General features: G+C 55.2%; 1 protein-coding gene and 1 long non-coding RNA gene across 8 annotated transcripts in view; one reads left to right on the top strand and one right to left on the bottom strand.

Annotated features, from left to right (window-relative positions):
* Window positions 1–4,721, bottom strand: part of EHMT1 (euchromatic histone lysine methyltransferase 1) — a 154,373-nt gene extending 149,652 nt beyond the window's left edge. For 2 of the 7 annotated variants that reach the window (XM_045468996.1, XM_045469001.1), the window contains exon 1: window positions 4,592–4,663. In XM_045468996.1, coding sequence (XP_045324952.1) covers window positions 4,592–4,654 — 63 coding nt within the window. In that variant the 5' untranslated portion in view covers window positions 4,655–4,663. Of the gene's footprint in view, window positions 1–4,591 lie in introns of all 7 variants that reach the window. The other 5 variants (XM_045468995.1, XM_045468997.1, XM_045468994.1 and 2 more) reach the window with 4 other exon arrangements.
* A 107-nt stretch (window positions 4,722–4,828) lies between these two features.
* Window positions 4,829–13,992, top strand: LOC123592610. Its single transcript, XR_006709869.1, has 2 exons — window positions 4,829–5,903; window positions 8,108–13,992. It is a non-coding gene; the product is annotated as an uncharacterized LOC123592610 (long non-coding RNA).
* Window positions 13,993–20,648: the final 6,656 nt, after the last annotated feature.

The following is a 20,648-nucleotide window of genomic DNA, read 5'->3' as shown; positions in this document are numbered from 1 at the left end:
TCGAACTCCAGATTTTGGGCTATTTAATGCCCTGCACGATAAATGAAAAAAGGCTACAATTAAGGCACATCATAGAAATTATGAAAATCAAGGATGCAATGATCCTAAAAATTGGGTGGGGGAATAATGGTTACAAAGGAATAACAGGGGTGCCTGGGTGGCTCCAGTCGGTTGAGCATCTGACTTCGGCTCAGGTCATGATCTCACAGCTGGTGGGTTCAAGCCCTGAGTCAGGCTCTGTGCTGACAGCTCTGAGCCTGGAGCCTGCTTCAGATTCTGTGTCTCCATCTCTCTCTGCTCCTCCCCCCACTCATGCTCTGTTTCTCTTTCTCTCTCTCAAAAATAAACATTAAAAAAAATTTTTTTAATGAAAAAAAACCAAAGGAATAACAATCACACTGGACTTCTCAACAGCAATGATGAAAACTAGAAGACACTAGAGTGATGACTTAAAAATTACTTGCAACCTGGAACACCAAAGCCAGCCAAACTTACTCTTCAACTATAGTGGCAGAATAAGTACTTTTTCAGACATGCAAGTCTGAAAACTCTGCCTCCCAAAAAATTCCTGGGAAGCTACTGAGCAATGTGTTCCACCACCATTAGGGAGTAAACACACAGAGGGCAGACATTAGATGCAGGGAAAGGGGGTCATTACTGAAGAATGACAGGAAGAATTCCAGGATGAGAGTGTGCACCAAGCCAAGAGAACAAGCGCATCCTGACTTGGGCAGGGCGACTCAGGACCATCGACGAACTGAACAGTGATCTGACTGGGCTAAATGGAGGAAACTTAAACTGAGAAACATTTTACAGAATAGAAAGTGCAAGAACGTTATTCTGAGGTTCAAAGAAAACCAGACAAATGAAAAATAAGGCAATTATTAACTCCAGGGAAGAAAAAAGGCTGCAGGATATACAAAAAAAAAAGAAATACACGGTGCCTGGTGCTCAGCAGGTGGACTGCATGATTCTTAGTCTCGGGGTCGTGAGTTCTCCACACAGGGTGTAGAGATTACTTAAAAATAAAATCTTTTGGGGGCGCCTGGGTGGCGCAGTCGGTTAAGCGTCCGACTTCAGCCAGGTCACGATCTCGCGGTCCGTGAGTTCGAGCCCCGCGTCGGGCTCTGGGCTGATGGCTCAGAGCCTGGAGCCTGTTTCCGATTCTGTGTCTCCCTCTCTCTCTCTGCCCCTCCCCCATTCATGCTCTCTCTCTGTCTCAAAAATAAATAAATGATGAAAAAAAATTTAAAAAAAAAAAAAGAAAAATAAAATCTTTTGAAAGAAAGAAAAGGAAAGAAAGAAAGAAAGAAAGAAAGAAAGAAAGAAAGAAAGAAAGAAAGAAAGAAAGAAACAGTTGTAGGTTTACTACCTGGCTCCACATGGCACAATAATGACTTGAACAGACTGAGAATTTTAGATGTGAACCTAACAGACAGGATTTTAGATGTGAATCTAACCAGAATTGTGAGTTTTCTGAATGAGACACAGAAGGTATGAGAGAACTGAAGTCCTCATCTACAGTCACTGGAAGCCAACAAATAACCCCTAAACTTGGTGAAAGAAGATATGGCAACGCAAGCATATTATTTAGATAGCTGAAGTAAATGGTAAAGACTCAAGTGGCTGCTGCCTCTCTAGAAAGGCAAGAGAGAAGGAGGGTGGCTTTTTATAAATGTTGTTCAGCACTATTTGACTTTTTTTAACTTCATTTTTTTTTTCCTAAGTAGGAACACCCAACATGGGCTCAACCTCACAACCCTGAGATCAAGAATTGCATGCTCTACCGTTTGAGACTGAGTCAGCCAGGCAGTCACTCTGAGCATTATTTGACTTTTAAACTATGTACGTATGCACTGATTATTTTAACAAAATAGTAAGTTTAAAGAAACAGATACAGGGATGGTGGCTCAGTCGGTTAAGCGCCCGACTTCAGGTCAGGTCATGATCTCACGGTTCGTGGGTTCAAGCCCCACGTCGGGATCTGTGCTGACAGCTTGGAGCCTGGAGCCTGCTTCAGATTCCAAGTCTCCCTCTCTCTCTCTCTCTCTGTCCCTCCCCGACTCGAGCTCTCTTTGTCTCTCTCTCTCTCTCAAAAGAAATAGGCTTTAAAAAAAAGTTTTTTTAATAAATAAAAAATAATAAATGGGGCGCCTGGGTGGCGCAGTCGGTTAAGCGTCCGACTTCAGCTCAGGTCACGATCTCGCGGTCCGTGAGTTCGAGCCCCGCGTCAGGCTCTGGGCTGATGGCTCAGAGCCTGGAGCCTGTTTCCGATTCTGTGTCTCCCCCTCTCTCTGCTCCTCCCCCATTCATGCTCTGTCTCTCTCTGTCCCAAAAATAAATAAACGTTAAAAAAAAAAAATTTTTTTTTTTTTAATAAAAAATAATAAAGAAAGAGATACACAGTAGGCACCCTGCTAGGAAAGCATACAATCTGCCTGGGAAGGCCCTCCAGCTGAAAGGTGACATCCCTGGGTCAAAAGCCTTAAGTCAAGTGACTGCCCTGTGCTCTGTCTGGTCCCAGGCAATACTGAATACACATTAAATCGCAAGAGCCCCCAATTACTAATCAACAAAATGGGGGCAGGGGATATACTCCACTAATCTTTAGCGTGAAAAAGTGGTGACTCTCTCTCTAGGTCAACAAAAAGAGAAAAGAATAAACATGCAATTTGGTAAGTTTCAAGTGTTCACTTTGCTGGTTCAATCATTTGGCAATCCTGATTCAGTAACCATTTGGCCACCCTGATCCAGTAACCATTGCCCAGATTTAGCGGCAACAGATGATCCTTGCCTACCCACCGTCCAGAAGGCCCCTTACCCTATCACGCACCTCCACAATAAACACTTAAAATCATGAATCTAAACCCAGAGCTTTTATTGACGGAAAGGGACCACCAAAGATACAGCCCATGTTTAAATGAACAATGAACACAGGCTCTCAGGCCAAACTGTCTGCATCCATCTTTGGGATAAGCTCTGAAACCCTGGGACGCACTCTGCCTGTTTCTTCACCTGCAAATAGGAATGTAACAGTACCCAACTCAGAAGATCGCTGTTAGGCTTTAATGAGTGAATTCACGCAAAGCACTATACCAGGACGGGACACAGGTAAGGGCTTAGTGAACATAGGCTGTCATTATCACTGGTTCAGTCAAGGTCTCTATTCAAGGCTGCCTGTGGAATGAGAGCCATCTGGGGTCACCTGCTCGTCAATTATTTATTAAAAACCTACTATGTGCCAAACACCGAAAAAGTGCGAGTACTGTAACTGACTAGGCCAAGTCATTCAATCTCCTCTAAGTCAGGAAATAACAGTACCTGCTGCACAGAGCAGAGAAACCTAAATGAGAGAACTTACCCAAAGTAAGCAAGTCAGTACCCTGAGTCACAGCAAGCGCTCAATACATATCATCAATCACTGTACATCTTCTCTCCTACAAACCGGGAAGTGACTTTTAAAGTTAACTAATTTACCCACTTGGTCCAGAGCCTAATACAGTCCTTGAAGGTATGGTAGGAATTCAATTAGCACTCCTTGCACTGAATTTCAAAAATTCCCTGCACGCCCCAGCTTACTATCAACACTCCCAAAAATGCAGGAAAAAGATGAATAAAAAGACCATCCACTACTCTGCACCAGGTTATCGTATCAGCTCCTTACTACACCTTTGCTTTCTGATCTTTAGAAGTCTCCGCATTTGTTACCACGCATGAAAGTACTTTCAGAGAAAAACTTTTAGATCACCACTTTTTTCCAAACCGGTCCCTTATGTCAGCCGGAAGACCGCACTATTTCTGCATTTCCACGGGCACACTGCCTCCTGCTTGCTTTTCCCTTCAGTGGGAAGCTAGTGGTCCATCTCAGAAGAGTTTGCTTTCTCTGCTGCTACAAGCTAGGAAACAAACTATCCTTGAGAATTAGCAAAAGGGAAGACTACACAGCATTTACAAGAGAATGGGAACTTTTTTACATCCAAAGCCCGTTTAGGCAGTTTGTTTAGAAATAAACTGAAGTCGTGCATTCCTGCTTCTGACAGCCGCCAGGGCTGGGCAGCATTGTCTGGGGAGAAGCGCGCCGGGCCGGCCAACTTTTCGTTAAAGACGGTGCCATCCTATTCGGAACAAAGTGAAAGGTCAGCGGGGCGCAGGAGAGGCGCCGGGAGCGGACGGCCTCGCCTCGGCTCGCGCCGCGAAGTTGGCCGGCTCGCCCCACTTTCCCTTTTGTCCTCCGCCCCTTCAGCGGGGCTCCCGGCCGAGGCCCGGGGCGCGCGGGGGCGGCGGCGCGGACGCGGGCGGCCGGCCCTCACCGCGCGCCCCGCCCGCCGCCCCCCGCCCGCCGGCCGCCCCCCGCCAGCCGGCCGCACAAAGCGCGCCCCGCGCGGCGCGGCCCGGACGCCGGCGGCCTCGGCCCGGCCTCGGCCTGAGGCGCGGCGGCGGCGGCGGCGGCGGCGGGGAGGCGCGGGCCCGCCCGGCCCCCGCCGGCTCGGCGCCCCCGCCTGCCCGTGCGCCCGCCCGCCCGTCGGCTCCACGCCCGCCGGCTCAGCGCCCGCCGCCCCCGCCGCCGCCGGCCCGCCGCCCCGCTCCTCACCTCGGCATCGGCGGCGGCCATGGCCCGGGCCCGCAGCGTGGCCCCGCCCCTCCCGCGCGCCATCGCCCCGCCCGCGCCTCGCGGCTCAGGGCGGGGCGGGGCTGGTTACGCGCGTCTGCGCCTGCGCCCGCGCCCGCACCTGCGCACTGCAGCCCGGCGTGCGGCGTCCGTGGCGCGGGCCTGCGCCGACCGGAACCGACGCGCGCGGGCGAGGTGGGGGGCGGGGCCGGACGCAGCGATCTTCCGGAGGTGTCGCGGCGGCCAAGCGTCGTCCTCCGGTTTTCGCAAATATCTTTTCCTTCTACGTGGGCATTCTGGTGGGCTGGCCGGGGTGGAGAAGGACCCCTGACCTTTAACCCCGGACACACATTGATTCCGTCGGCCTTCCCAGAAGGCGGATCCTGACTTGCGTCCTAGGGCGGTGCCCGGGTTCGAGGGTATTCCCGGCATGGTGGGGCGGGTCTTGGTTGGGGTGAATGCCCACCTAGAGGGTGTTTACGGGTTGTGCCCGGTGGTGGGGGTGCCCCGGCCGGGGGGGGCGGGGGGGGTTGTGTCCTGCTAGGAGTGGGTGCCGACTGTGTGCCGACTGAGAAGGCTGCCCCGATGGGGGGGGAGGGGAATGTTCCGACGGGAGGATTGCCCCAACTTTGGGAGGATGTCTCAATAAGGAGACTTGCCTCCGTTTGGGGTGCTTCGGTTAGGAGAGGTGCCCTGATTAGGGGTAATGTCACAGCTGGTGGGTGCTCTGGCCAGGGTCCGTTTCTTCTGTGGGAGAGTATGCACTGATTAGGGAAGGTGGCCCGCTATGAAAGTGTGCTCTGGATGGGGACAGTGTTCTGATTGGAAGGCTGGGGGTAGAATGGGGATTGTCCCAATGAGGAAGACTGCCCCCCGCTAGGAACGGGGTTCTCCAGTTAGGTGTTCCCAGCCTGGGCAGCCTCCCTGATCACCCCAAGCTCCTTGAATCGGCACCTACCCAGCAGCCTGCCTCCCAGTTTTGCACGGGGAAGAAGATCTCAGCACACCCAGCCGCCTTCATGGACAGCATCACATAAACTGGCTTCGCCACCCCCCCGCCCCCCATGGTCAGACTGACTTCTATCATCTTCTGGCAGTTGAAGAAAGATGTATAGACCGAAACTGGGGTTCTCTGACCGGTCTTCGCAACAAGAACTGAGGAGGCTCTGAGTTGAAGGCTAACCTGCTCCACCCCCTCGCACATGCGGGCTCACTCTCATGGGACTCCAGAAAAATTACTCTACTAAGGTGGACATTGACAGTCACACAGGTGCAAAGGAGGAAATGGACGACTGTAAGTACCTAGGAAATCTTCCGTTTCTTTGGGGCAACCTAAGTCAGCTCCTAACAGGCTTGGGACCCTTGACTGTTTGGAGCCTCAAGACTGGAAGCTCAAGAGTAGTCATGACCTGTATGGCCCAATTTAACTCACCTCCACTCACACCTAACTCTGGCACCATACTCTCCATCTCCACTCCTGCCTTGGGCTCTAGTCTGTCCCTTCCTGAAACGCTTTTATCTCAGGTATGTCGTGGCTCAATTCTCTGCCATGACTGGGTCTCAAATACCACCTCTTCAGGAAAGCCTTCCCTTACCTCCCTACTGAAAACAATACTGCACCCCAGAACTTCCTTGCTTTATTTTACTCCTTGGCACTCCACTGTTATATTGTCTGTCTTTCCCATTAAAATGTAAGTCCAGAAAGTCAGGGACTTTTATCTTGTACGCCTTAGTGCTTATAACAATGCTTGGCATGCAGGAGAAAAAAATAAATATTTGTTGAGTGAATAAGATGTGGAGAAAAATCCTTTACCAGGCAAACACTGACCATAAGTCAATGCGTCAGAAGTAGGATATGCTCCCGTTTTGCTCTGTCAGCCCAACCCACCCTATCCTTGTATGATCATTGATCATTTATGTTAAGTGCAGTTTTTAACACATGCCATGTGAACCATCACATCAGTCCTGAGAGGCAAGACTCTTACCCACGTTCTGAGTGAGGAAACCAAAGCAAAAGAGTTGAGTGCCCTCAAGACTACCTGACTGTTGAGAGGCAGAGACAGGATTGAAACCCAGGCACATTTTCAACCATGAGGCTACCACTAGCAGATGGTTTGCAGATTATCCTCCTTGTGGCATATTTTGAGCTTTCCTCCAATGTTTATCCTCTCCTTGTCCAACAAATAGTAACGTTTTAGCTGGGTACGTGGCTACCTGACTAAAGAGCACATTTCCAACTGTCAAAGGTAGCTGGGTGGATGTTTGCACAAATGATAGAACCTACTTCCCAGCCTATACCCCTCCCCCCCCCCCAAGAAGTTAGAGGTGCAGGCCCAGTAAACTGGGTGATGGTGAAATCTGGAATGGCCACTCTGGACCCAGGAGTGGAAGCCTGAACTGGAGAATGACAGCTAGGTCACCAGGCCCAAATTTTGCACTTCTGGACTGTTAGGTGTACAAGAAGTAAATGGGCAGGGGCTCAATATGTCTTCTCATAATCCCATAAATGTCTTCTAGATTAAGGTAACAGACACCTATCCAGTCACTCCCTCACCATATGGCAGATAGGAAATCTGAACCCAAAGTCTTACTTAACCACACCTCCATTATTTCCTAAAGCACAGTCCACAATCATTGGCCCCGTTGGGCATTTACAGACCCTCCCCTCAGCCCTGGAACATCTGCAGATGTCCTTTTGGTAAACGTTGCTCTTCCGAACCCGGTTTTTATTTGTTCTTGGGTTCCTTGGATCCTAGACAACAGGCATTTGAAGGGGACCTCAGGAGCAGGTGTGGCCTTGGCCTTGTGTTCACACTTGGATGAGAGGGGAGCAACAGTATCCCTCACAGCCAGAGTAGCAGTGATAACAGCAGGGTCTTGAGACTTGAGGCCAAGGATAAGGGAATAGCACAAGAGGCAGAGGCTTGGGCAAGCCCTCCTCCTCATCCCCCAAGGGATTTCCTCTGACAAGGAGGTCTGAGCCGCTCCCCCTGGAATGATGGGTGCTAGAGGGGAAAGTCCAAGGTTTGTGACAATCAAACGGAACAGGGGTGATCTCCCCACGTTACAAATACATTTTAAATTAATGCCAAGGCCCCAGACATGCAAGCCCAGCTTAAAGGGCACATCCTTAAGCAGAACCATAAAAGCGAAGGCCAGCCGGGCCCGAGTTGAAGTTAACCGGCCCACGCTGGTTGGTCCCGCTCCCCCAGCCTGTCTTCCAGCCCTAGGCACCAGGAAGGATGGGCCCATAACCGAGGAGAGGGGCACGCGCCCAGGAAGGGACTGGGAGACCCAGAAGCCGGGGGCCCAGAACCAAGAGAGGGGCAGGGCCTGGAGGGCGCGTGCCCGGGAGGGGCGGGGCCGGGAGGAGGGCGCGCGCCTAGGAAGGCCCCCAGGGTTAGGCCGCCGCGCACTGAGCTGGAGGAGGGCGCCAGAGAGGCCGGCCTGTGCCCAGCTCTACAAATGAAGCGCTTTATTTACACTCCATCTCTCTAGGCCCCAGTCTCCGGGGAGAGGCTGATCCCGAGGCGGAGGCTGCGAGGAACGGCCGGGCAGCAGCAGGTCCTGAGTGCGCCGGGCCAGGCCAGGAGCAAAGGCACGAGGCCCTGGGCGCCCGGTCCCAGGGCAGAGGTCAGCCCACCCGGAAAAGGCGGCACAGGGTCAGCTCCCGGGCGTCAGGCTGGGATCTGCACCGCCACAGCTCTGCTCATAGGATGGCGGGGCCTCTGCGGGGAAAGAGCAAAGTCTGCAAGGGGCTCAAGGGGCCCTCTCCCCCAGCCAGACCCCAGGCCTCTCACTCACCATAGGGATAACCCCATGAGCTGTATTCTGGGGGCAGGATCAAGGTACTGGTGGTGGGCACTGGCCCTCCTGAACCCTCTGCAAAGTAGGGAACAGTGGCACCTGTAGAGATGCACAAGGGAGGGGGCAGTGGGTGGGGAGCAGGGCTGCCATCCTGAGGGCGGGGCTCAGGGGCAGCAGGCACAGAGCCGAAGGTGGCAGGTAGTGACTGCTGTTGTGAGTGGCTCTTCGTGGAGAGGGAGACTGCGTCTGCAAAGTGGGGGCTGCTGGCCGCAGCCTCCGCCTCCTCCTGGGGCGGTGCGGAGGGCACCACCGGGATTGAGGCCCCAGGAGGCAGCCCTGGGCCTGGCCGGGGGCTCAGCGGGGCGTGGTTCACAGCAATATTGCCGATGAAGACAGGAAGGGTCACGGTGGCTTCAGGCACCTTCAGGGAGACCTGGGGAGGATGGGAGAGTGAGGCTAGGCCACCTGCCCCCCTTTCCCACCCCGCTCCCTCCAACCCCCAGCACCTGCAAGTAGTAGTCCACGTGGATAAGGCTGCAACCTGGCAGGGCTGACTGGGGCAGGGCAGGCACCAGGATCTGCTCTTGCCACTGCGCCCGCCTCCAGGCCTTGACACCCGCACCCTCTACCTCGGCGATGGTCCGCACATCATAGATCCAGCGCTTGGCCTTGTAGGATACTTTCTGGGGAAGGGCCAGCCTGTGAGCCTGGGCAGGCCAGGCACCTACCCCTCCTCTGGTCCCATGGGGACAGGCCCTGACAGTCAGAGGGGACTCTGACCTGCAGCAGACTGGCTACCACAGGGCTGGTGTCCTTGCCTGACTGGTTCTCGATGTCAGCCTGCAGCCGCAGCACCTGGCCCACCACGTAGCCACGGAGGTCGGTGCTGGCGGTGAGGACCACGCTGCCCGTCTTCACCAGCTTGTAGGAGAACTTCTTGGTGGTGGAGGCCACGTTGGGTTGCTTGAGGGGAGGGCAGGAGTGAGGGGGTTTGGTGGGCGTGGGCAACCTAGATCCCTAAGGCCTCTCGCTGAACAAGCCCCCTGTGCCCTGCTATCCCCTGCCCCCCAGACACAGCACAGTGAGCTCGGGACAGAGAGGCCGCTGCTCTTCTAGATCCCGGCCACCTCATCTTAGTTGAGAACAGGACATCCGGCAAAGGTGGGGACCACCCAGGAGACCACCGCTCCATCCTCACCTCGATGTCAGGGATGCTGTTCAGATTCAGGGGGCTCAAGATATAGAACACACGGCTGCACTGGTGATCCTTGGAAAAACGTGGTGTGTCGATGGTGGCCCGCACCTGGTGTACAATCTTCCCAAAAGGGCCTTCAAAGGACGTTGGCGCTGTGGCTGGAGAGAGAGCAGGGAATGGCACCCAACTGCCCCCTGCCCCACCTCCTGTCCACCAACTGTCACCAAGAGGCCTGGCCAGGCAAGGCTGGGCTCTTACCAGGAAGCAGGAACTGAAAGGGGAAGTTGTGCTCTCCAGCGGGCAGGCTTCCTGCAGAGACAGGAGGGGGGTGTAGGGGAGAGGGGGCTCAGGAGCCTTGAGGTGACACCACAGGACACAGGTTGGAAGCAGGCCCTGCAGCTGACCAGCTCACACGGCCTCTGGCTACTGGGTCTCCCAGCCTCTGAGTCCAGGCACGACAGCAGCAACGGGCTGCAGCCTGGGCAAAGGAAGTGATGCGAGATCTTGGCTTGAACAGGAAAGGGAGATGGGGCTGTTCTGGGAGCCAGAGCCCACCCAAATCAAGAAGGAACTGGCCCCCTTCAGCCACCCAACCCCTATCAGGCAATACTCAGAGCCTGATGGGGAGAGAAATACATCAGGATGCCAAGTAGTGCTAGAGGGTGAGCCAGCACGGGGGTCCCAGAGCCTGATGGGGAGGTAGGGTGGACAGACGGGCCCCACGCTCAACCAAGGTCTGCCGTGGGCAGGGTCACTATACACAGTGAGGCCAAGTACAGTCTCCCAAACTCACCCTTGTCAGCCAGCGACAGCGCACTGTTGAAGTAGCCCTCCTCCACTACCCACGCTGCATCATTGGCCTTGTTGGACACCCTGCAGGAACCCATGCAGGTCACTCGGATGGCTGCAAGGGGGGGATGGCATGAGTCCCAGCCAGCTACTGTCCTCGACCCCTCCCTGCCCCCGCCACAGAGACTTAGGTAGGGCTTGCAGCACTAAAGGGTGCTGGGACTTAGGCGGGCCAGCAAGTGGCCTGCTGCTCTCCAGAGGATGCCTCCTGTCCATCCCCCATCTTGCGGTACTCCCAGTACAGTGCTCCCACGGCAATGAGGCACAGAGTTACATCTGTCCTGAAGCCCAGAACAGGAAGGCCCCAGTGGTCACTCAGATGACACCTAGACAACCCCAGCCTGTTAACCTCTGTTCCCAGCCACCCCTGGGCCCACCAGACCTGTGAAGACTCAGCTGCCTATAGGGCATGCTTGGGACACCGATGATGAACAGAAGCCCATGGGAGCCGCTGACCTCCAACCCTACTTCCTGCTGCCTCACAGGCAAGTCAGCTAGGCTGGGAGGCACCCCTTTATGCTCCAGGAAACTAACTGCTCACCCTCGTGACACAGGAATGTGGTCAGACCTGCCTGAGCAGATAAGGTACCCAACAGTCTGGCACACTGGCAGGTGAGGACACCCTTGACTTCCTGGACCAGTGCTGCCCAGGAGGACTGGTTTTCAACATCAAGAGATGGTTCCGTCCTCTCCCCGACTCTCCTGTGGAAGCACCCAGACCAGAAGCAGAGGTCACCCCACCTTTCTGTGGTCGGGAACTCAAATTCCTCACTCTAATGGACATATGCCCAGAGACCACTACGGTCACAGGCTGTGGCTGGACAGCCAAGAAGACAGCACGGCTGGAGAACCAAGCAGAGAGGGGCTGGGAGCTCAGTGACTCTCACTCCTGGCAGCTCCACTTCCTTCCCTGCCCCGTGTTGAGACAAGGCCAAAGATGTTAGCCTCCCTGCCCAGCCCCTCCTCTTCCTCCCAACTCGATGGTCCAGTGAGGGCAAGGTGACTCAGAATCTGACAGCCTCCTGACAGAGCCACCAGGCAGGAGGAACCTGGTATCCCAAGTGTCCAGGGCCAGGAGCCAGCCACACCAGCCATGTTCATGTCTCCCCAGGCTGACTCCATCCTGCCAAACAGGCCTCCTGTTAGCCATCCACAGACCACCGGGCTTTCCCCCCACCGTGAACCCTTGGCTCATCCTCCACCCCTGTTGGCACTGCCTGTGACTGGATCCTGATTTCTAATCCACACACCATCAGCCATCCCTTCCTAGGGCCAGACCCAGAATTGTTCCCACCCCAGAAATCTGGGACATCAGTGATGCTCCTATAGACCAACACAGCCCAAGAGAAACACGACAGGGGAGTGAACAGAACAAGGACGGGAAGTGTGACAATTCCAGATGCCACGTAACTTTAACACTCCCCATGGAGGGGATGCACTCTCCCTTGAATCTGGCTGTCCTACGAACGCTGGGACCAGCACAGTGTGCCAGAAGGAGTTAAGTGGTCCCCAGATTGGCCCAGTGCCAGCTGAAAACCGTCAAGTGACCCCAATGGATGGCACACACAGCTGAAGAATCACTCTGCCCAAATTCCTAATCCACAGCACTGTGGGTCATAGTAAGATGGTCATTTTAAACAACTTGACTTAGGAGTGACTTGTTATGTAGAAACTTTTACATAGAAACAGACAAGAACAGACGTCCAACCTCAGTGGAAATCAGAGAGGCTCATATGAGTTACCATTTTAACCCATCAGACTGGCAGATATTAAATATTTTGACACGTGTTAGGAGACGGAAAGCACACTCCTTTATGGTGATCAAACTGTAGGCTACTACAGGGGCCCTGAAAAAGCACCAGGAAGGTCTGCTGTGATCTTACACACACATACCAGGAGACTCAACAGTTCTTAGAATCCACCCTATAGGGCACCTGGGTGGTTCAATCGGATGAGAGTCCGACTTCGGCTCAGGTCATGATGTCACAGTTTGTGAGTTCAAGCCCCATATCGGGCTCACTGCTGTCAGCCCAGAGCCTGCTTCAGATCTTCTGTCCCCCTCTCTGTCTGCCCATTCCCTACTTGTGCTCTCCCTCAAAAATAAATACACATTAAAAAAAAAAAAAAAAAAGAATCCACCCTAGCTACCCAAGAGCTTCGAGCAATACTGGTACCGAGGACTATCTAGGCATAGCCCACGTCCAACAGCAGGATGGTTAAAACAGTCACCCACCCAGACTGAACTTGGCCCCCAGAATTCCGGTGAACAAGCCATGGGGTCACCTGACCCTAGAAAAACAAACAGTATCAAATCGACCCTTGGGGTATTCCGGGTGGGGGGCAAGTTCTATGACCTTCCCAATGTGCAGGCAAAGAGCCTCTTTTTGCACACATGCCTAAGCCTCTTCAGAGACCTTGCCTGAATGAGCAGCTTCCAATCACTGTCTTGGAGTCAAACAGCCTGTTCCTGTGCACTCTCCTCCACAGGAGAACAATGGAGGTGCAGGGGACAGATACACACAGCAGGCTTGTCCCTCCCACCTCCTGCAGTGGGGGATCTGCTCCCGCAGGTGACCATGACCATCACCAGTGTGATGGGTGGCAGCACAGCCACAGGACAGGGGAGGTATGTTCTGGTAAGGGACAGCCTCTGCCACACAGAAACAAGCCCTGCTGTACCATCTAGGTTTAAAAGTGTTTCAGTTCTAACAGTGGGTCTGGGGCTGCTCCAGTTCTCTAAGGAACATCATCATGTGGACTGTGTTCCAGAGAGACTTCTAGAACTTTCCTCCCCAGCCAGCCCTCCCCTGTCCAGTAGCCCTCCTCCCTTGCACCACCTGCCATCACTCTTCATTCTGGTCCCAAAGGTCTCGCCCACCTCCACCAGCTCCCACAAATCCACAGCAGCCCACCTTTTGCCACATCTTTTCACTAAAGCTCTGGCCTATGAGGCACTTCTGTCTGCCCCATGTCCAAATCTGAAACATGACAATAATAATGGTGCCCACCTCTCAGGGTTGCTCTGGCGGTTTATAGTTGGTCCATGGGAGGTGGGGAGAATAGTGTCTGGCCTGCAGTGACAGCTCAGGGAACTGACAGAGCTGGGAGCTGACCACTGCTGTCGTCTGGGTACCACCCTCCCTCAATGCCAGAAAAGAGTGCACCCCGTGTGACCCCCAGACTCAGGCTCAGCTGGACTTGGGCTCCAGGAAACCGGTTCCTTCCCCAGCTTTCTACAGTAGCTCTGAGGACAGCCAGTGCCCTCATAGCTGAAGTGCAAATCATCACTGTCCCTCCTCAGACAAGTATTTAGTGGGTAAGACTAGGAGCCCCCAGGAAAGACCTGCTGTCCTCGCCACCTCCATGTCCTCCCAGAGGGGTGGAGGGCCTCCCTGTTGCATCACTGGCTGGTAACAGGAGCTGAACAGGTATCTTAAGATGAAAGATGCTTCAGATTCTGTGTCTCCCTCTCTCTCTGACCCTCCCCTGTTCATGCTTGGTCTCTCTCTGTCTCAAAAATAAATAAACATTTTTAAAAAAAAGTTTGTTGTTTTTTTTTTAATTTTTTTTTTAACCTTTATTTATTTTTGAGACAGTGAGAGACAGAGATGAATGGGGGAGGGTCAGAGAGAGGGAGACACAGAATCTGAAACAGGCTCCAGGCTCTGAGCTGTCAGCACAGAGCCTGACGCAGGGCTCGAACTCACGGACTGCAAGATCACGACCTGAGCCGAAGTCGGACGCTTAACCGACTGAGCCACCCAGGCGCCCCAAAAAAGTTTTTTTTAATGGGGCGCCTGCATGGCTCAGTCGGTTAAGCGTCCGACTTCCACTCAGGTCATGACTTCACGGTCCCTGAGTTCAAGCCCCGCGTCGGGCTCTGTGCTGACAGCTCAGAGCCTGGAGCCTGATTCTGTGTCTCCCTCTCTCTCTGACCCTCCCCCCGTTCATGCTCTGTCTCTATCTCAAAAATAAATAAACATTAAAAAAGATTTTTTTTAAAGAATGAAAGAACCACAGCCTTGCCTTTTCCACACCCAGCTAGGGCTAGAGGAAGCCTTAGAGCAGCCCCAGCACCCACATTCCATCTAGGCCCCTGGGGACAATCTGAAGAATAACCCCTCTGGCTTGAAGTCACTATCCATCTGCTTTTTGGCTGATACCCCCATCTTCCCTCTCCTAATCAGGGGCTCGGCTAGTACATTTACCATCAGGACCATCACCAGGGGCTCCCTTGGTATCCTATGCCCTGTCCATTCACCCACATCTCACCTATCACATGGTGGCTGGGGGCTCTGCCCAGGCCAGGCCATCCCTTTGCTCTAGTCAGTAACGGTGTGTTTGCTATGGGAACATGACTGGGCAGATGAGCGAGGCAGTGAGCTCTGCATGGGGTCTCACAGTGGTTGTCCCCCCAGCCACAAGCCTGCCCCTCCTTCCTGCACCCTGGGCTCTCCCTCAGCCCCATGACACCTCTCACCTGTCACCTGTGCCCCAGGGAAGGGCTGCACTGTCACAGGGCCCCCTGCCACAAACATAACTACCCCCACTCAAACTCCAAACTCCAACTAAGGAGACAAGAAAGGAGACAACAGTCATCAGGGGGAGGCCCCACTAGGCCAGACACCTGACCAGAAGCATCTACACCCACTCGGTTTCTTTCTAGAGCCACGTGGCCTCAAACACAGAAACGTCAAGGGTCAGACCCATCCAGGACAGGGGCAGCAGCTGCCCAGAAAGGTGGGCAGTGGCTCTCAGTCCTCAGTAGGCACCAGAAGCACTGAGCAGTCAACCACACTAACGCCCAGAGGATCAAGGTCCAGAGCGATGCCTGACGGCTCTGGTTTTGGCCAAGCACGCCAAGGTGGAGAAGCACCCCAGCAGGAACACCCTCACACACAGCCTTGCACTCAGAGCCAGTGATCGGGCATAGAGGCCCCGGGGCTGCAGCTTTGCTCACTGCACCCTGAGGGCTGAACGCTGAAGTCCCATCCAGAGCCCTGTCCATACCTCAGATGGCAGATAAGGCCAGCACCTGCAGAGAGCCCTAGGGATGACCGCAGCAGCAAGCTAACTTCCAGTCCCAAAGTCCCAAATGCCTGTGCGAGCAAAGGACCGGCTAGCAGGGCTCGGGTTCAGCTCCTAGACGCTCACTGGGCTGAACGCCTGGGTCACGGAGGGATGAGCAAGACCCTCCCAGCTCACAAGGCCAAACCTCAGCCTGGGTGGAAGCGGGTATGCCGCGGGACCGCGAGGAGGGAGGGCCTGCGCCAGGGGCCTGGGCATGTGGGGAGAGAAAGCCCAACGTGGGCCGGGCTCCAGGTAAGGGCCCAGCAGGGGCGGGGCCCAGCGGACCCTGCAGAACTGGCAGGGAGGGTCGGGGGCTTGCATGTATCCAAGTCAGAGTGGCCTTCGGCAAGGTGGGCAGGATCTAAACCCCTGCCCCCGACTCTAGCCGACCCTAGGAGGAGAGAACAGGAAGGGCAGATGCGGAAGGACTGGGCCACCCGGGCCTCCCTGCTCCGCCCCCACTGCCACCAGCCACCCACCCCGGCGGCTCTGCGCCGCCCGGCTGGCCGCACCCTAGTCCTCCCCGCAGCCGGCGGGGCCCAAGGCTCCCAAGGCCGGCGGGAGACTAAGGGAGGGGGCGGCAGGTGGCGCCACAGACTCCGCGGGTCCAGGCCCCAGTGCCACGGGCTGCCGCTTCCGGGAGCCCCGGCCCTGCCGCAGGTGCTGCGCAGCCACCTGAGCCCCGCCGGTCCGGCCCTCCCCCGAGGGGACCCCGCTCCCACCTCGGAAGGGCAACGGCGCCCCCAGACGCACGCGCACGGCCCCCGCCAGCGGTTCTCCAGGGCTGTAGACGACGCGGCCGTGGCTCAGGCAGACCTCGAAGAGCTGCACCCGCCCCATGCCGCCGCCCTGGCCGGGCGGCCGCGCACTGACGCCCCCTCCCGCCGCTGCGCTACGAGCCCCGCCTTCCCGGCCCCGCCCCCGACCCTCCCCGCCGGGCCCGCCCACTCCCCTGTGCCCGCCCCCCGACCCTCCCCGGCCAGCCCCCAGCTCCAGGGTCCTCCTCTGCCGGCTCTTCCCCCGGCCCCCGGGCTCCAGCCTTCCTCGGCCCTTCACCGAGCCCTGCCAGGGTCCGTCCTCCGCCTCTTCCCCCTCCTCTCCACCACCAACTCCCTGCCTCTGCCCTCCCCGCCCGCCACGCTGGCCCGCCCGCGGGGTGGATAACGGCGCGGCTCGCGGGAACCCGGCGCGCGGGCGCCCCCTGGTGGCCCCGGGGAGCGCGGCCGGCTCACCTGCCGAGGGGCGTGCCGGGCCGGTGCCCCCTCCCCAGCCTCCGCCCGGTCGCTGCGGGCTCGCTGCGGAGGGCGGTCCCGCGTCGCTCGGCGGAAGGACGTCACGGGGGGCGGGCCCCGTGCGGGATGGCTGGGTGGCGCGCGGCGGAGAGCCGGGCGATCCCCATGGGGGCCGCGCACACCTGTGCCGGTGGCGGCGTCGCTGGGTAGCGAGCCTCCGGCGGAGGTGCCGGGCTGTCCGGGCACCCCAGGCTCGAGAGCAGCGCCCCGGGACGGGGATGGGAGTGGGACCTCCTCTGACCTACCCTCTCTGAGAGGTCCCTGTGGAGCGGGGACTGTGGGGGACGGCGGACCCGTGAGGGAGCCCCGCGAGGGACGCGCTGCTCGCGCAGAGCAGTGCAGGGCGCCCAGCGGCGCCTTACGCGTGGGAGCGCCTGAAGGAGGGCGTCAGGGTGGCCCGGGTTTTTGTCCAGAACACCTGCGTGAATGGGGTGGCATTTTCTTTTTTTTTTTTTTTTTTTTTTTTTAATTTTTTTTTTCAACGTTTATTTATTTTGGGGACAGAGAGAGACAGAGCATGAACGGGGGAGGGGCAGAGAGAGAGGGAGACACAGAATCGGAAACAGGCTCCAGGCTCTGAGCCATCAGCCCAGAGCCTGACGCGGGGCTCGAACTCACGGACCGCGAGATCGTGACCTGGCTGAAGTCGGACGCTTAACCGACTGCGCCACCCAGGCGCCCCATGGGGTGGCATTTTCTGATGGAGACAACTGGCTTAGATATAAATTGCTTAGGGGATGGGACAAAGTCATGAGGAGCAGAATCTAAGAGGCTCGGTAGGTACATGTACGATGGAGTTTGCGGAAGACTAAAGATTTTCAGTCCCCTATTGGAAGATGGTAAGCCAGGGTGCTGATGACATCAAGGGTTTTGAGTGAAAGCCACAAAAAAACTTCACCTGGCCCTCCGGCAAAAGGAGAGAGGCTCATAGGCTGGGGGGATTCCACTGGGCCAAGCTGAGGAAAAGGAGGGACCTGAGGCCCCGAAGGGCCAGCAGTGTGCAGCCAGCACCGGCCCGCCTGGCTTGCTTGGGATTCGGCTGTTGGGGGAGAGGGAGGGGTCTGATTGGCCACACTTAAGGCATTTCTCTGTCAATACCAGGCAAATGGAGGAATTCCGGAACAAGGAGTTCAGGGTCCCTCTGGGAAGAAGGAGGATTACGGGCAACCCAAAAAGGCCCAATGTCCACAACAGAAGTCAAGAAGGAAGTGTTTTCTGGGGGGGGGGGGGGGGGGGGGGGGAGAGAGAATTTGTTGGCTGCTGCTAAGATAAGTAAGCCACAAGAAATGGAGCCCCCATACAACTCTGCACCATCACCCATCCATCCCCTGTTCTGGAAACCGCTGCTGTGTCCTCACTTAAGCCATCAGCACAACGGCCCTGACTTCCCTGAGTGCTCATGCTCTCATGTAACCCAGGCTTCCCCCTAAGGCCTCTCAGCTGTACATGTTTATTTTCCCGAAACCCCTGTACATCTGAACCTGGACTGTGTGCTCTCCTGACCCCTTACAACAACCTCCAGACCATTTGCCCCCTCCCTAAGAGCCCGCAAGTTTAACTCATTTTCTCAGAATAGTAATCCACTGCTCCCCTGTTACTGTCATCTTCAAAGCCCAAGTCAATCCCCCTTTTTGGTGATTTCCGCTCCTGACTCACTGTCATGCTCTCCAATATCACCGTTGCAGGAATTCTTAGTGACTCCAGAATCGTGGAATATCCTTCCAACCCCCTGCTCTCTATCTTAAAATGTACCTGGGATTTGTTTCAATTAGGTGTGACAAGGTGACAGATGCAGGGACAATTGCCTTGAAAGAGTGTAGTACTTCTCCTTCCCAAGAGGAGGGAGCACTTGGGGAGGTTCCGGGTTGGTCAGGAGGCAGAATTTGTTAGGACGGCGCGTGGCCCAGAGCCTTGATTGTGTCCTCTGTGCGAAGGAATGGGTGAAGCAGGGTAGGCAAATTTGAGCAAGCTTAGGATCAAATACATCACTCCAGTGGTCTCTGGGCTGTAAGGGTGTTCTCTAGTCGTCCAGTATCTGGCCCTACAATGATTTAGGCTAGGGGAATATTGGCTTGGTGTCTGAGTTTCATATAGGAGGTGTTTGGGGGTATGGCCTCTTTCACATGGTTTGCATGTGAAAGGTGTGTTCCCAGGCAAGTTGATACCTCTAGGAAGTAGCTAGCCCTGGGAGGGGCAGCCTCTCCCCAGCCAGGGAGGCTCCCAAGATGTCAAAGCATTGTGAGATACAGAAAAATAACATGATTGATTCTCAGTTCTCTTGTTCCCATGTCTCCTCTCCTCCAAGAGCCCCCTCAGCTGACTTAAGCAGCTCTCTCAATGGCTTCCTTAGTTTGTCTGCAAAGATGTCTGGCAACAATTTCTGCCATCCCTTTATATTTACACTGTTCCTCCCATCAGAATGTTGGGCTCCTTCCCCTCCTGTAGAATCTGGGCTGTCCCCTTGCTTTACCTAGCTGGACTGCAATGAAACAGATGCCATAGAAGTTGCTGGCTCTAAGGAGGCCTCACAGCTTGTTCATATTCCCTTGGCGTCCTGAACTACCATTTCAAAGTATCTGGTTACCCTACTGGAGAAATCAGAGAGATCGCAGAGAGGGAGAGAGAGGGAGAGAATGCCTGCACGGGGGAGTGAAAACATCCCAGACTGCCTGCATCAGTCACAACCAATGACTGGTTGTGTGAGTGACCCAAACCATCCTGATTTATTACTTATTGTGAAAATTAGGCTGCATTCAGCCAGGGGGCTTTTCCACTCTGTGTGGGGTCTGCTGAGGACAGAAAGTCCAAGATCTGTTTTTCATTTACATGTCTGATGCCTCAACTGAGGCTGGTCGGGTGTCTCTTCCATGAGGCTTCTCCACATGGCTGCTTTGGGGTTCTGCACAGCACAGTGGCCTCCAGAGAGTGAGACTGATTACCTGGCAGCAAGTCCCCTAGAGGGGGGAAGGTGAAACTGCCAGTCCTCAGGCCTGGGCTCAGAGGTCCCAGAACTTTCTACACCATGAAGTGCATCAAAACGGTCACAGGACTGGTGTGGGGGAAGCACCACACCCGCAGAGGGAAGGGATTGATTGTGACCCTTTGAGACAAACTGCCACACCTGCAACTGCAGAAGAAGCCACCAGCTGAGCCCAAGCTACACCACGGGTCACAGGAGAATAAAGTGGTTTTAACCTGCTGAATTTGGGGGTGGTTTGTGATGCAGCAACAGATGCCTGGGACAGAAGTCGGCACTTGGGAGTGATATATTGCTGCAGTAAAATTCTAAAATCTGACGCTGACTTTGAAGCAGGCATCAGGTGGACACTGGCAGTGAGAACTCAGCTGAGGGAGGCCACGTTCAGAATTGGCAGGAAAATGGTGAGCCCGTGGCCTGTGATAACACGGAAGACACAAAATGTGTCTAATGATCTGATTTTCCCGGCAGAAAGCTTCGAGGCTGATTGGGTTTGCTCAGTTAGCCTAACGTGAGATCAAGGAGAGAACGTACCAAAGAAGTAGCTGTTCCGTACTCCGGCAGCAGGTAGATGAGGTATTTCCAAGCCAGGTCTTGCTACGTTGGAAAATCAAAACTTTTTCTCATTCTCGGCCTTTACAGACGGCAAATAGTTCTAAAGGTGAGAAATGGCATCATGGTAAAAACTAAGTCCAGAGTACCTCCTGCAAAATATGAGGGTTAAAATAAATTCAAGGGCACGGTTGTATGATCCCTTGTGAAGATATTTGAGGATTTCCGGTGGGGGTAGGGAGTCCTCGTAGACCCTGCCAGCCACACAAAGGGCTTCTAAGAATCTTGAGGTCATCG

Source organism: Leopardus geoffroyi, chromosome D4 (assembly GCF_018350155.1).
Source record: "Leopardus geoffroyi isolate Oge1 chromosome D4, O.geoffroyi_Oge1_pat1.0, whole genome shotgun sequence".
Lineage (NCBI taxonomy): Eukaryota > Metazoa > Chordata > Mammalia > Carnivora > Felidae > Leopardus > Leopardus geoffroyi.
This window is presented reverse-complemented; position numbering and strand designations above follow the sequence as displayed.